Genomic DNA, 13,675 nt, shown 5'->3' with positions numbered 1-13,675 from the left:
TGTTAATTGAAATGCATTCCAGGTGACTACCTCATGAAGCTGGTTGAGAGAATGCCAAGAGTGTGCAAAGCTGTCAACAAGGCAAAGGGTGGCTACTTTGAAGAATTAGTTTAACACCTTTTTGGTTACTACATGATTCCATATGTGTTATTTCATAGTTTTGATGTCTTCACTATTAATCTACAATGTAGAAATTTGTAAAAAATAAAGAAAAACCTGGAATGAGTAGGTGTGTCCAAACTTTGGACTGGTACAGATTAGATATTTCTGTATTTCATTTTCAATAAATTTGCCAAAATGTCTAAAAATATGTTTTCACTTTGTCATTTTCACTTTGACATGTGTTGTGTGTAGATGGGTGAGAAAATAAATCAAATTCGTCAACAAAAAAAAATTTAATCTGACTGTAACACAAAAAAATTGGAATAAGTCAAGGGGTAAGAATGCTTTCTGAAGGCACTGTATGCAAAGAATAAGACATATGCCTATACATATTATATCAATATCATAAATAATAATAACAAACATTTATCTTTAGCATAATAACCATAACCTTAATCATAATCATTTGTCCATAAACATCACCGTTGATGCAGTTCCCTTACCCGTTTCAGTTTGTGGAGATTTATTCTGCTCTTCTTCCTCCCCCTCTGTCTGGTTGGGGGAGTTCAGAGAGTCTGCCCTGGACTGGCAGGGACTCCCGTCCCCCTCTCCAACATCAGTGGGCTGCAGGAAGGCCGTGTGTACATCCTGGATGTGGGTCTTGAGGTCGTCGTACGACTCAGCACGGAAGTCACAGCCATCGCACTGTAGCACCTCCATCGCTGAGGACTCCCTGGAAAATCAGGGAAACCTGGTAAGAAAAAGACAAAAGAGAATGGGTGAGGCCTCAGTCTCAGACAATAACATGTCACATTTAGGCCTCAGGGGTGGAAACACAAAAGTCTGAATCTTTAGGCCTAGCACCGGTGTAGGCTAAAAACCTGTGATAGAAATGTAACAGAGGTTGAGAAAAGGCTGGATTCTTCAGCTCTGACATTACTGCATTGCATACTAAGAAGAAGATCTGTTTTTTTTGTTTGTTCCATGGTTCCAAGAACAATGGCGAGCTGAGGAGGGATTACTGAGTTGATTTGTTCCATTTTTATTACCTTGGGATAAGCCACAGCTGGAGTGCAGCACCGTCAAACTGCATCCCAAAAGGCACCCTATTCCCTATATAGTGCACTACTTTTGAAAAGAGTCCATAGTGCTCTGGTCAAAAGAAGTGCACTTTATAGGGACTAGGGTGCAATTTGGGATGCAGGCCATCAGACTGCATCCCCGTATCTACATCACACATACAAACAATTCCCTCAGATTGCATCACGCCCTAGCTCCCTCTCAAATAAGATTGAATGAATCCACTGAGAGAGAGAGAAAGGTTTGTAACTACAGTGCTATTCTGTTCCTTGATGAAACACACAACTGATGATAAGGTCAACATCACTTCCGAGCTGGTATGACCTGTCACCTCTGACCTTGGCATTCTAACTAACCAATGGCATTGCTTGATAGTCAAACTGACTTCCAGTACTTACTCATAGCCACCAGATATATAGCCACCTCATTCATATTTCTGTTTCAAATGGATAGTTTTTCATGTAGACCAATGCTACAGATGTATTGTTGTTGTGAAACAAACATAAACCCAGAACTTGTGTGGCAACCACAAATACTCCAAAATGGTAACCTTTCCATTCTAAAATATGTTTCAACAAATACAGTATGTAAAATAAAACAGGCCAGTTCTTAGAGCATAAAAAAATACCAATAATAGGAGTTTATATTCAGTTTATATTCAGTGTCATTTAAAAAGGAAAAAATATATATATTTCAACGCATTAATAAAACTGACAGAGTGAAAAGTGACTGGGGCATAAAATGGCTGTTTATGTGGCAGTTATGACAGTTTTTTATCAAATGGTTTTCTCCTCTTGTCCACCCGATGACACAGAGAGACACATGGCATTACCTTGAAATGTAACTCGTTAGCAATTAAACTGGTCATGACGCGATGTGCACTCTTTTTTTTTTTAAATATTATTTTATTGGATTTAACACTTTCTTTAAGCTTAACTAAAACACTAGGCCTAAATCTGCAGATAGCAGAAGCAGAGGCAATATTTAATACATTTTCCATCCATTTGCCAGAGGTTATCTGTGCTGTGCATTTGTCTAGGCCAAGGACATTAATATTTCCATGTATTCAAAGAGGATTAATGCTTCACACTACTAGCACAGTGTAGCCCAATGAAAAATCACAACATAACATTCTGGGGGTCATTTATTGGTAAGATGTCTATAAAATTTGACCAGCCCTTATGGCAATGGCCTATAAAATCAGTGCCAGACAGTTCCTGTTCAGAAAAATAGAAAGTAGAGAGCTTACAAACTGTTGTATTGTAGAAACGCTGTTATTTGACTCGTGTTCCTATCTTACAGACCTATCCACCAGCATTCCCTTCCTAGGAGAAGCATTTGCACTTTCACCATGAGCAGCTAACCGATCGCTGCAGGTGTACATACTGTAGCCCATCTGTAAATAGCCCACCCAATCTACCTACCTCATCCCCATATTGTTTTTATTTACTTTTCTGCTCTTTTGCACACCAATATTTCTACTTGCACATCATCATCTGCTCATCTATCACTCCAGTGTTAATTTGCTAAACTGTAATTATTTCGCTACTATGGCCTATTTATTGCCTTACCTCCTCACGCCATTTGCACACACTGTATATAGACTTTCTTTTTTTCCCTATTGTGTTATTGACTGTACGCTTGTTTATTCCATGTGTTGTGTCACACTGCTTTGCTGTATCTTGGCCAGGTCGCAGTTGTAAATGAGAAGTTGTTCTCAACTAGCTTACCTGGTTAAAAACAGGTGAACATTTTTTTTTTATAATGCCTAGTATTTCCTGATTATTTGAAGCACCTGCACCCGTGACAAAATGGTGTCCTCTAAATGTAGCCTACCATTTTCACTATACCGAAGGTATAGTTTGCTAAAAAACAACCTGTTGCAGAGCTCGAAAGCCACATGACATCAGCCTTCCTCACCTATGGCTAACCAACAGACCTCTGGACAAAATGGTGTCCTCTAAATGGAATTTTGAGTTGAGCACATTCTCTCCCTTTGCCTGGTCCTGTACATGTTCACCATACAAAGGTTAAAAAAAAGGATTAAACATGGTTAACAACCTGTTGCAGAGCTAAAAAAAAAAATATATTACTACTAATATTACTTTAATACTATGCCAAACCAACGAAGCTCTGGTAGAAAGGGAAGAAACTGAGTCATATGTCCATTTGTTTTGCTATTACCCCTATCATAGGTCGTTTTTTTGTTGTTGCTGCAGATCTCTGGACTTAAACCATAACAGTTGACGTTCAGTAACCAGTCTTCCTCCACTGGAACAACCCTTGCTGCCTGCCAGTGTGTCCCTGAGAAGACAGCCTTATTGTTGTCCAGGGTCAGGTTACTGCGCCATGAAAGGCCCATCCCTGATCTGTTGGCAGCTCTCTTGTCAGAACTCAGAACACAGAACAAAGTTGCATTCTAAAGCCAGGTTCCTTGACATGGATATCAAGAAGAATCCTTTGAGGTAAAAAAAAAAAAAAATGAAAGGAGAAAACAGCCTCAACCTAAAATTACTACTACTGCTATTTCTCTTGGTGTCAGTTTAGTGACTCCATGACAGCCACACCAAGTTAATGGATGGTATTTGTAATGCTTTCATCTACTCTATCAGGGCTTTGACAGTCAGGCAATGAGCTGTGCGGCAGATCCTTTGAGCTTCAAGGGCAGCCATTTTAGGAGCCAGCCAGCTATGTGTGCTTAGGTGTTCAGCCAGTGCTCTCACTGCACAACATGGACCCATGGATCAGATCCTCCTCACAGCTAGGTTGTGTCCCAAATGGCACCTTATCCCATATGGGCCCTGGTCAAAAGTAGTGCACTACAATTGGGAAAAGGGGGTACTTTGTGATGGGGCCTGAGACAGCCCAGACAGTGACTGGAGAGCTGCTGACAGAAATCTATCTGCCCAATGTACTGTACCCAAGTCCTTCAGCCTGGCTGCCTCGGTACGGCCTGCAAAGCTCAGCAAAACCACCTTGCACTTGCCAGCCATCCCGACTTAGCCCTTTCATTTATTGGGGACTTATAAAATGGATTTATAAAATGACTGTACCCAAATAATCGAGAGGGTTGGATGTTTGGAGTGACACCACACCATTTCTTTAACAATCAGGAAGAGATAAAAATTGCATTTTAGGAATTGTCTTTAAGCTCCTCAAGGGGTTTAACAATGCAAAGCATGCCTGGACTTCCTTTTCAGAGCAAAGAAAAAAATCTGCAGCCTTGGGCTTGAAGTGCCAGAGAGGAGGGGTGAGGAAAGAGGGGAGAAAGAAAGGAAAAGCATGCCAGCATGACCCGGCCACCTGGGAGACCTTCCTCTGAGCACAGAGGACAATGCCATCTGACTCGGCTCCCCAGATTCCAAAGTCTACTGACATTTGTTAATCACCAACCGGTCTCTCTGCATCGGCGAGGCCTGCCAGCAGTCACACCCTCTAACTCAAACTGGGCCCGGCCCGGCGGCAGCAGCTGCTCTGTCTGAAAGAGGGCCTTTGAATAAGCCAGCAATAAGCTGATTAAGAGTACAGAGGTTTTGTCCTTAACCGTTAGTCGGGCTGGTCGCTCCAGTCCACCATCTCATGTAGTATACAGGAGAGGGAGGTCACAGATTATATTATGTGACCACAGTGGGGACATATATTCATCTGATAACATGGATTGGCAGTATTGGACACATATTGTGAACGTGTAGAGATCCTCAATTATTCATGCTTGATTGATTGAGAACATCAACATTTTATAAACAAGTAATAATAACACCCTACAAGCCGCCAGAAATCTATTCTTGTCCGTGAGAGATGACACACAACACACCACCAGAGCGAAATCAATAAAATTAGCCTGTGATTCCATATTTGAAAAGGTTTAGGCTAGAAATTGCAAACATAAAACCAGATTTTGACTGTAACCCACAGGGACTCTAGCCTACCTCTAGTCTTGTGCCAGTAGAAGTCATGGAGTAGAAAGCTTCTATTGTCCCAACAGCAGAGGGGAGGTTGCGTCACAAATCAGTGAGCCTGTTCTTTTGGCCTCATGCACAAACAGAAGATAAAGGAGAGGGAGATAAAGATGGAAGCTCCAACAGCTCCCGGTCACTTTGTCTTATGTTTTTGAAAAGTAAAAGGCGAAGCAGCGCCTGCGCACCAATAAAAAACTATATTGTATTTAAGCAGCTATTAAAAGCATGACGTTTCGGCCTTAATCAATGGCCTTCATCGTGGCTTTTAGAAAGAATATGAAGCAAACAAAACTAGACTACCACCTAAAAGCCAGTGCCTCATCAATGGAATGAAGTGGAATTATTTCCACCACGCTCTTACAAATAGCCAAGGCTGTCACTCAAATCCACTGGTATATATGTCGATTGCTGAAAATACAGCCGTATAGAACAATGTCAAAATAATAGCTAATGTTTCTCATGATTGACTTTATGGCTAGTTCATTTTGCATAACAATAATCAGAGGAGGTGTTTGCTTACTGGTTTGCATGCTTTGAATACCTGATCACTCCAACATCTACAATGACTGTATCCTGATCTTCCCTTCAAAAGACTCACAGAATTCTTTCAGCTAAAACCCAGCATTCAGTGACTGTGTGACCCTGTATCTCTACTAACTACCATTAACACTAAGCAACAGGCCACCACAGCCCGAGGGTCAGCACCAAGGACCACTGTTGAGTCACAGCTTCATGTCTCCATTGGATCTTACTAGCCTATGCTAGTGCACCTTGCCCCTAATAGAGTTTAGTTGCTATCAAAGTTTTTTTTAAATCACCAAAATGAATAGCCTATGTTCTTGACCATAATAACTGTAAGAGTGTATTCCCACTGGGCACACAACATAATTTCAACGTGGACATTTCGGTCATATTTGGTTGAGAGGTTGATCAATGAGATTTCAACCTTTAATCACCCACTCAAAAACACAGCAAGAAGTATGTTGAATTCCCGATGTGTTATCACTATGCTTTCAAGCATCTAAAAGCGTAACAAAATTCCAATTGATCATTTGTTTCTGATTTTTTTTAATCAGTTTCCATCTAAAATGTGTTATCTCTGCACTTTCACCAGTTCAAAGCACAACACATGGGAATTCAAACGGGAATACAATGTCAGATATTTTGTATTTATATCACAACTTAATGTGTTCTTACTGCGCTTAAGCAAATAGCACAACCAAATGACCTGGATTGCAGTTGAGATTACATTAAAAAGACATAGTGCAAGTCATAAATGCTGTTAGAGATAATGCACAGATTACTATAGCAATTGTGAAGATCTCCACAGACCTGTGACTTTTGCATGCAATCTTGAAAATGCACGCTTTCTATGATTACATAAGAACACATTTATAGTTACAGTAACCTCAATGTGACCATGGATGTTATTAATTTTAAAGGAGAGGTTACACAATATATTTCCACAAAACAAACATACTCGTACTACCATTTGCACACTCTTTGCATTCTCTCAACCAGCTTCATGAGGTAGTCACCTGGAATGCATTTAAATTAACAGGTGTGCCTTGTTTTAAGGTAATTATCACACCCTGACCTTAGAGAGCAGTTTTATTTCTCTGTTTGGTTTGGTCAGGGTGTGATGTGGGGTGGGCATTTTGTTTTGTTTTTCTATGTTTCTTTATTTCTATGTTTTGGCCGGGTATGGTTCTCAATCAAGGACAGCTGTCTATCGTTGTCTCTGATTGGGAATCATACTTAGATAGCCCTTTTTCCCCTCCTTCAGTGTGGGTAGTTATCTTTGTTAGCGGCACTTAGCCCTCGTAAGCTTCACGGTTGTTTACCTTGTTTCGTTGGTGTCATTCCATAATAAAGGAATATGTACGCTCACAACGCTGCACTTTGGGTCCACTTCTTTTGACGGCCGTGACAGTAATTTGTAGAATTTCTTTCCTTCTTAATGCATTTGAGCCAATCAGTTGTGTTGTGACAAGGTAGGGGTGGTATACAGAAGATAGCATTATTTGGTAAAAGACCAAGTCCATATTATGGCAAGAACAGCTCAAATAAGCAAAGAGAAAGAACAGTCCATCATTACGTTAAGACACTTATTTGGTTGCTACATGATTCCATATGTGTTATTTCATAGTTTTGATGTCTTCACTATTATTCTACAATGTATAAATCAGTAAAAATAAAGAAAAATATTTGAATGAGTAGGTGTGTCCAAACTTTTGACTGGTACTGTATATAAATGCAAAATGTAAAGTGTTGGTCCCATGTTTAATTTTTTTCTTTTCTTTCACCTTTATTAAACCAGGTAGGCTAGTTGAGAACAAGTTCATGAGCTGCAATAAAATAAATGTCCCATACTCACAAAAAGCTGATTTCTCACAAATTCTGTGCACAAATTTGTTTACATCCTTATTAGACAATCCATCCACCCAACAGGTGTGACATATCTAGAAGCCGATTAAAACCTTTTTGAGCTAGGGGGCAGTATTTTAAAGGCCGTTTGAAAAGCGTGCCCAAAGTAAATTACCTGCTACTCAGGCCCAGAAGCTAGGATATGCATATTATTAGTAGATTTGGATAGAAAACACTCTAAAACTGTTTGAATAATGTCTGTGAGTATAACAGAACTGATTTGGCAGGCGAAACCCTGAGCACAATCCATCCAGGGAAAACAAATGTTGAGCTCAATGTGTTTTCCATTAGTTTTCTATGGTAATCCCTAGCTTCCACTAGATGTCAACAGTCTTTAGAAATTGTTTGATGTTTTTCCTTTGAGAAATGAAGAAGTAATCCTGTTCTTTCCATGTGTCACACAAAAGGGACTCAAGTCTTTTGGAGAGCGCGATCTGGAACGCGCTTCACTTTGTTTTCGTCCGGTATTGAGCACAGTATTTCCCCTCTTAAATTTTATCGATTATTTACATTTTAGGATACATCAATTTGGATTAGGAACGTTGCTTGAAATGTTTGGACCAAGTTTACAGGTAACTTATTAGATCATTTGAAGGCGAGTTGGAACCGGTGTATTTCTAAATCAAACGCGCCAAATAAATTTACATTTTGGGGATATAATGAAGGAATTTATCGAACAAAAGGACCATTTGTGATGTTTATGGGACATTTTGGAGTGCCAACAGAAGATCTTCAAAGGCATGAATTATATTGTTATTTCTGATTTTTGTGTAGCACCTGCCTGGTTGAAATCTGATTTTCATGTGTTTGTATGCGGGGTGCTGTCCTCAGATAATCGCATGGTCTGCTTTCGCCGTAAAGCCTTTTTGAAATCTGGCACTGTGGCTGGATTAACAAGAAGTGAAGCTGTATTTTGATGAATTACACTTGTATGTTTAATGAATTCTTATTACGAGTATTTCTGTTTTTGAATTTGGCGCACTGCAATTTCACTGGATGTTGTCAAATCAATCCTGTTAACGGGATCCGAGCGGGAATGGGGGTGAAGGGATCCCTAAGAGGTTAAACAGCATGATCATTACACTTAATAACTTGTCCCAACTTGTGCTGAGGACAATAAAAGGCCACTCTAAAATGTGCAGTTTTGTCACACAACACAATGCCACAGATGTCTCAAGTTAAGGGGAACGTGCATTTGGCATGCTGACTGCAGGAATGTCCACCAGAGCTGTTGCCAGATAATTGAATGTTACCTTTCTCTACCATAAGCCGCCTCCAACGTCATTTTAGAGAATTTGGCAGTAAGTCCAACCGGCCTCACAACTGCAGACCATGCCCTCCCAGGCCCACCTATGGCTGAGCCCATAGATTAGGGCCTAATTTATTTATTTCAAATGACTGATTTCCTTACATGAACTGTAACTCTGTAAAACTGTTGAAATTGTTGCATGTTTTGCGTTTATATTTTTGTTTGTGTAGTGCTCCTCTCATTATAGGGAGTTCAATCAAAAATGCATATTTTGACCAATAGGTAAAATAATATATTAATTGTGTAGACAATCATCTCAGAAAACCAATGGTCGAAACCTAGTTACTGGAGTTTTTACCGGTGTAGGGTGGCCAGAATTAGGGTGACAAAATAAATGGAGGCATTAGAAGAAAAAAAGAAAAAAAATTAGGGAAAATTGCATTGCGTCAGCTAGGTTTCTTCTTCTTCTTCTTCTTCTACTTCTGTGGGTTTTATGGCAGACTAGAACCCAAAAAGGTGTATTGCCGCTACCAACTAGATGGGGTTGAAAAAACAAGGTAAAAAGAAAATCTACACGTGATAGTGAAAACAAACTTAATACATTAATACATAATATTATTCAAATATAATAGTACATTGACAAAAACAACAACAAAACTCCCACTTCATCCTTCCTTCAAACCTCCATATCTCCCTTCTCAGTCTCTAGAACCTGAGAGGGAGGTGTGGCTTGTGACAATACATGCAACTCTTCCCTGCCGAGAAGTCTTTGAGTCCCAGGAACCGCTCTGCCCCATCCACAATGATATCTATTTTCCCGGACTTCTTCTCCACCTTGGCAGTGCCTTCTTAACCTTTAAAATATCAGAGTCATGCTGGTGAAAGGCAACCCCTGCAGCCTGCAGTGAAGGCCTTTCCACCACCATGGACTCATCAAAGTCACCATTCGAACCCTCAACAGCCGATTTTAACAGCTCTGAAATGCTCTGGACACCCCCCGACTTTGGCCACCTCAATCTCTTTCACCCTTGTCCGTTATTCCCAAGAGATGGCTTCATGGTTCCCACCACAAGTGCAACATGTCACACTTTCATCACTTTTAAAACATATATGATATTTTCCACAACGTGGACATCTCGGCTTCTCCCTTCTGCAAATACTTGAAACATGACCAAAAGCTTTACAGTGATCACACTGCATTGGTCTTGGAATAACTGATTTGACTCTGTAGTTTATATAGCCCAACTGCACTTGAGCAGGGAGAGACTCCATATGAAAAAAAATAGATAGATGCTTCACTTTTTTTTCATTCACCACACGATTCACCCAACGTGCAATCACTCCAGGAATATTTGTAATATCTGCAACATCGACTTCCCACGAGACACCAGATATTACCCTCTTGAGGGGTGCCCTGTTCCGACGAGACACACACGACACGTCAAACTTCTCAAATCGGGTGAGACACAAAACAAGTTCCTTCTGATCAAAAAATCGAAACAAGGCCGCCTCTCATGATCCCCACAGCCTTCACTTTACCCAGCACTCTCTCCACCAGTTTGGATATCTCAAATGGATTATTCAAGATTGGTAATCCAATCAACTGCTCCTCAATAACAAACCGTACTCCTACAAGATAAGAAGGGACATTCTCAGCACTGTACGCAACTTTGTCCAAAATAATGGAAAATGGAGCAATAGTCCAATTCTCCTCGATTCCACCGCCATTAGATTCAAGATCCACATCAGCATTCACTTCCGCCATTACTCAGGTAGCCAGCCACCTGACAAGCTGACGTTACCGCTGGATATGACGACCACAACGCGTAAAATCCTCAAATGTTGTTACGAGAAACCTGCAATTCTCTGTCAACAATAATAATCATATTTGTCTTGGTAAAATTTATTTTATAACATAAGGAAGTGAAATTTCAACACCAAAGTGCGTTTTCACCCACTCTGGGCAGACACCCTTCTCTTTACATCACTTTTCCGAATGCTTTTCCAACTTTGGTCAAATGCGCATAAAATAAACATTTCTCCCAAAATAGAAATGTAAATTGTGATGTGTTGTATTTGGACTTTTAGTTGGAAAGCTGAAACAAATCAGAATGTTAAAAACAGCAAACTGATTCTGAAATATTTTCTTTAAGGTTGAATAAATAATGTTAAATTAGTTTCAAATCAAATCTAGCTTTATTTGTCACATGCACCGAATACAACAAGTATAGGCTTTACCTTGAAATGCTTACTTACAAGCCCTTAACCAAAAGTGCATTTCAAGAAGAGTTAAGAAAATATTTACCAAGTAGACTAAAATAATAATGTAGAACCTTTTGAGGATATGGGGACCCATGCAAAATCTTTTCAGTCTCCTAAGGGGGAAAAGGTATTGTTGTGCCCTCTTCACGACTGTCTTGGTATGTTTGGACCATGATAGTTCGTTGGTGATGTGGACACCAAGGAACTTGAAACTCTCGACCCGCTACACTAGTTTGCAGGATTTACTGTATTACAAAAGTAATAAAGCAACCAAATATTAACACTAAATCAAACTGTATTTAAAGTGCATTTAAAGTTGGATTTGAATTAGCCCTATTCTTTAACTTAGATTTTTGGTTGAGATGAAGACATGAATCCAACATATTCATTATTCATTTGTAGACAAACTTGAATTAAAGCCAGTCAGAGTCAGTGGAACAGATCTATTCAAGCAGAAGATTCACTATATACACACAAAAGTATGTGAACACCACTTCAAATTAGTGGATTCGGCTATTTGAGCCACAACCGTTGCTGACAGGTGTATAAAATCGAGCACACAGGCATGCAATCTCCATAGACAAACATTGGCAGTAGAATTGCCTTACTGAAGAACTCAGTGACTTTCATCATAAGATGCCACCTTTCCGACAAGTCAATTCATCTGATTTCTGCCCTGCTAGAGCTGCCCCGGTCAACTGTAAGTGCTGTTACTGTTAAGTGGAAATGTCTAGGAGCAACAATGGCTCAGCCGCGAAGTCGCATGCCACACAAGCTCACAGAATGGGACCGCCGAGTGCTGAAGCGTGTAGTGCGTAAAAATGGTCTTTCCTTGGTTGCAACACTCACTATCGAGTTCCAAACTGCCTCTGGAAGCAATGTCAGCAGAAGAACTGTTCGTCGGGAGCTTCATGAAATGGATTTCCATGGCCGAGCAGCAGCACACAAGCCTAAGATCACCATGCGCAATGCCAAGCGTTGGCTGGTGTGGTGTAAAGCTCACCGCCATTGTACTCTGGAGCAGTAGAAACGTGTTCTCTGGAGTGATGAATCACGCTTCACTATCTGGCAGTCCGACGGACCAATCTTTGGCGGAAGCCACAAGAACGCTACCTGCCCCAATGCATAGTGCAAAGTAAAGTTTGGTGGAGGAGGAATAATGGTCTGGGACTGTATTCACGGTACGGGCTAGGCCCCTTAGTTCCAGTGAACGCTACAGAATTCAATGACGTTCTAGACGATTCTGTGTATCCAACTTTGTGGCAACAGTTTGGGGAAGGCCCTTTCCTTTTTCAGCTTGACAATGTCCCCCTGCACAAAGCAAGGTCCATACAGAAATGGTTTGTCGAGATCAGTTTGGAAGAACTTGACTTGCCTGCACAGAGCCCTGAACTCAACCCCATCGAACACCTTTGGGATGAATTGGAACTAGGGATGCACGATATATCGGTGAACATATTGGAATCGGACGATATTAGCTAAAAATACCAACATCGTTATCAGCCCGATGTTAAAAACTGATGTCAAAGCTACCGTGCATACCTATATAACCTGGGTGAAGGACGTAATGACGCCACGTAAAATGTTGCGCTACACGGGCAACACAGCATTCCTAACCTAGCCCACAATGTCTGTTGTGTGGATTGAGTAGTCAACAAGTCAAGCAGTCATTTGAAAGAGTAAGATAATTTCAGCGAGACAACTCAAAGGCGAAATTAAATCCAAGGTAATGGAATTCATTGCCCTTGAAAATCAACCGGTCTCTGTTGCGGGTGATGTTGGCTTTCGACCGACTGGTCGAGGACCGGCACACACTACCAAGTGCGCTATTTTTCAGACGTTTCCCTACAGGAGTTACACAGTAATAACATCACTGCTATTAGCTTCACGACATACATACTATGGAATGCCGTTTGGGACTTTGCGTGTCAAAAAAGATACAGTAGCACTGTCAAAGCTGTACAAAAAGGTCTGCAAAAAAGTAAACACCGGCCACGAACGATGTGTTTACAATACCGCGTTGGTAATAAAGCATAATTTGTTCGATCGCAACTTCTGTGGTAGCTAGCTTTAGCTTGGTACCTAGCTAGCACCAATACAACCAGCCTGAATACAACGACCAGAGACTAGAGACTGCAGTCATTTTCATTATTCTTAGCAATGATTTGGGAATCCTTGTGAGTAAGTATTAGCTAGGTTGCCACATGTTGTTCGCCTATTGAAATTGACCTTCAGTTCATGAAAATAAATAGCTAGCCTGCTACTTAACCCTGTTGCCCACCTTATAAGCAGCCAGCTAGCTTCATCTGGCTAGTGAGGCTCGACCGGACCGGGTTATGTGTTGTGAAGCTAGCCACAATCAGGATTAGGCACAATAGTGATTTGCAGTTTGCCTTCAAAATAAAAGTATGTCATTGACAATGATGCAAATGAACACAAATAGTAGAATTATGCTATACTTTTATTTTGAAGGCTAACCGCAAAGTCCACTTATTGTGACTAATCCTTATTGTAGCTAGCTTCACATAGATGGGTCCGACCACCATTAATCAAATAAGAACTGTCTTGTAAATTAGGGTTATTTTAGATGAAGACA

The 13,675-nt window shown here is 40.6% G+C and overlaps 1 protein-coding gene across 1 annotated transcript in view; it reads right to left on the bottom strand.

Annotated features, from left to right (window-relative positions):
* LOC139408928 (zinc finger protein 462-like) overlaps positions 1-13,675 on the bottom strand; it is an 88,411-nt gene that overhangs the window by 50,673 nt on the left and 24,063 nt on the right. Inside the window, exon 2 of the mRNA XM_071153395.1 lies at positions 606-853. Coding sequence (XP_071009496.1) covers positions 606-822 — 217 coding nt within the window. The 5' untranslated portion in view covers positions 823-853. The remainder of the gene's footprint in view (positions 1-605; positions 854-13,675) is intronic.

Source organism: Oncorhynchus clarkii, chromosome 5 (assembly GCF_045791955.1).
Source record: "Oncorhynchus clarkii lewisi isolate Uvic-CL-2024 chromosome 5, UVic_Ocla_1.0, whole genome shotgun sequence".
Lineage (NCBI taxonomy): Eukaryota > Metazoa > Chordata > Actinopteri > Salmoniformes > Salmonidae > Oncorhynchus > Oncorhynchus clarkii.
The sequence above is the reverse complement of the archived record's forward strand: the minus strand, read 5'-3'. Positions and strand labels throughout refer to the sequence as shown.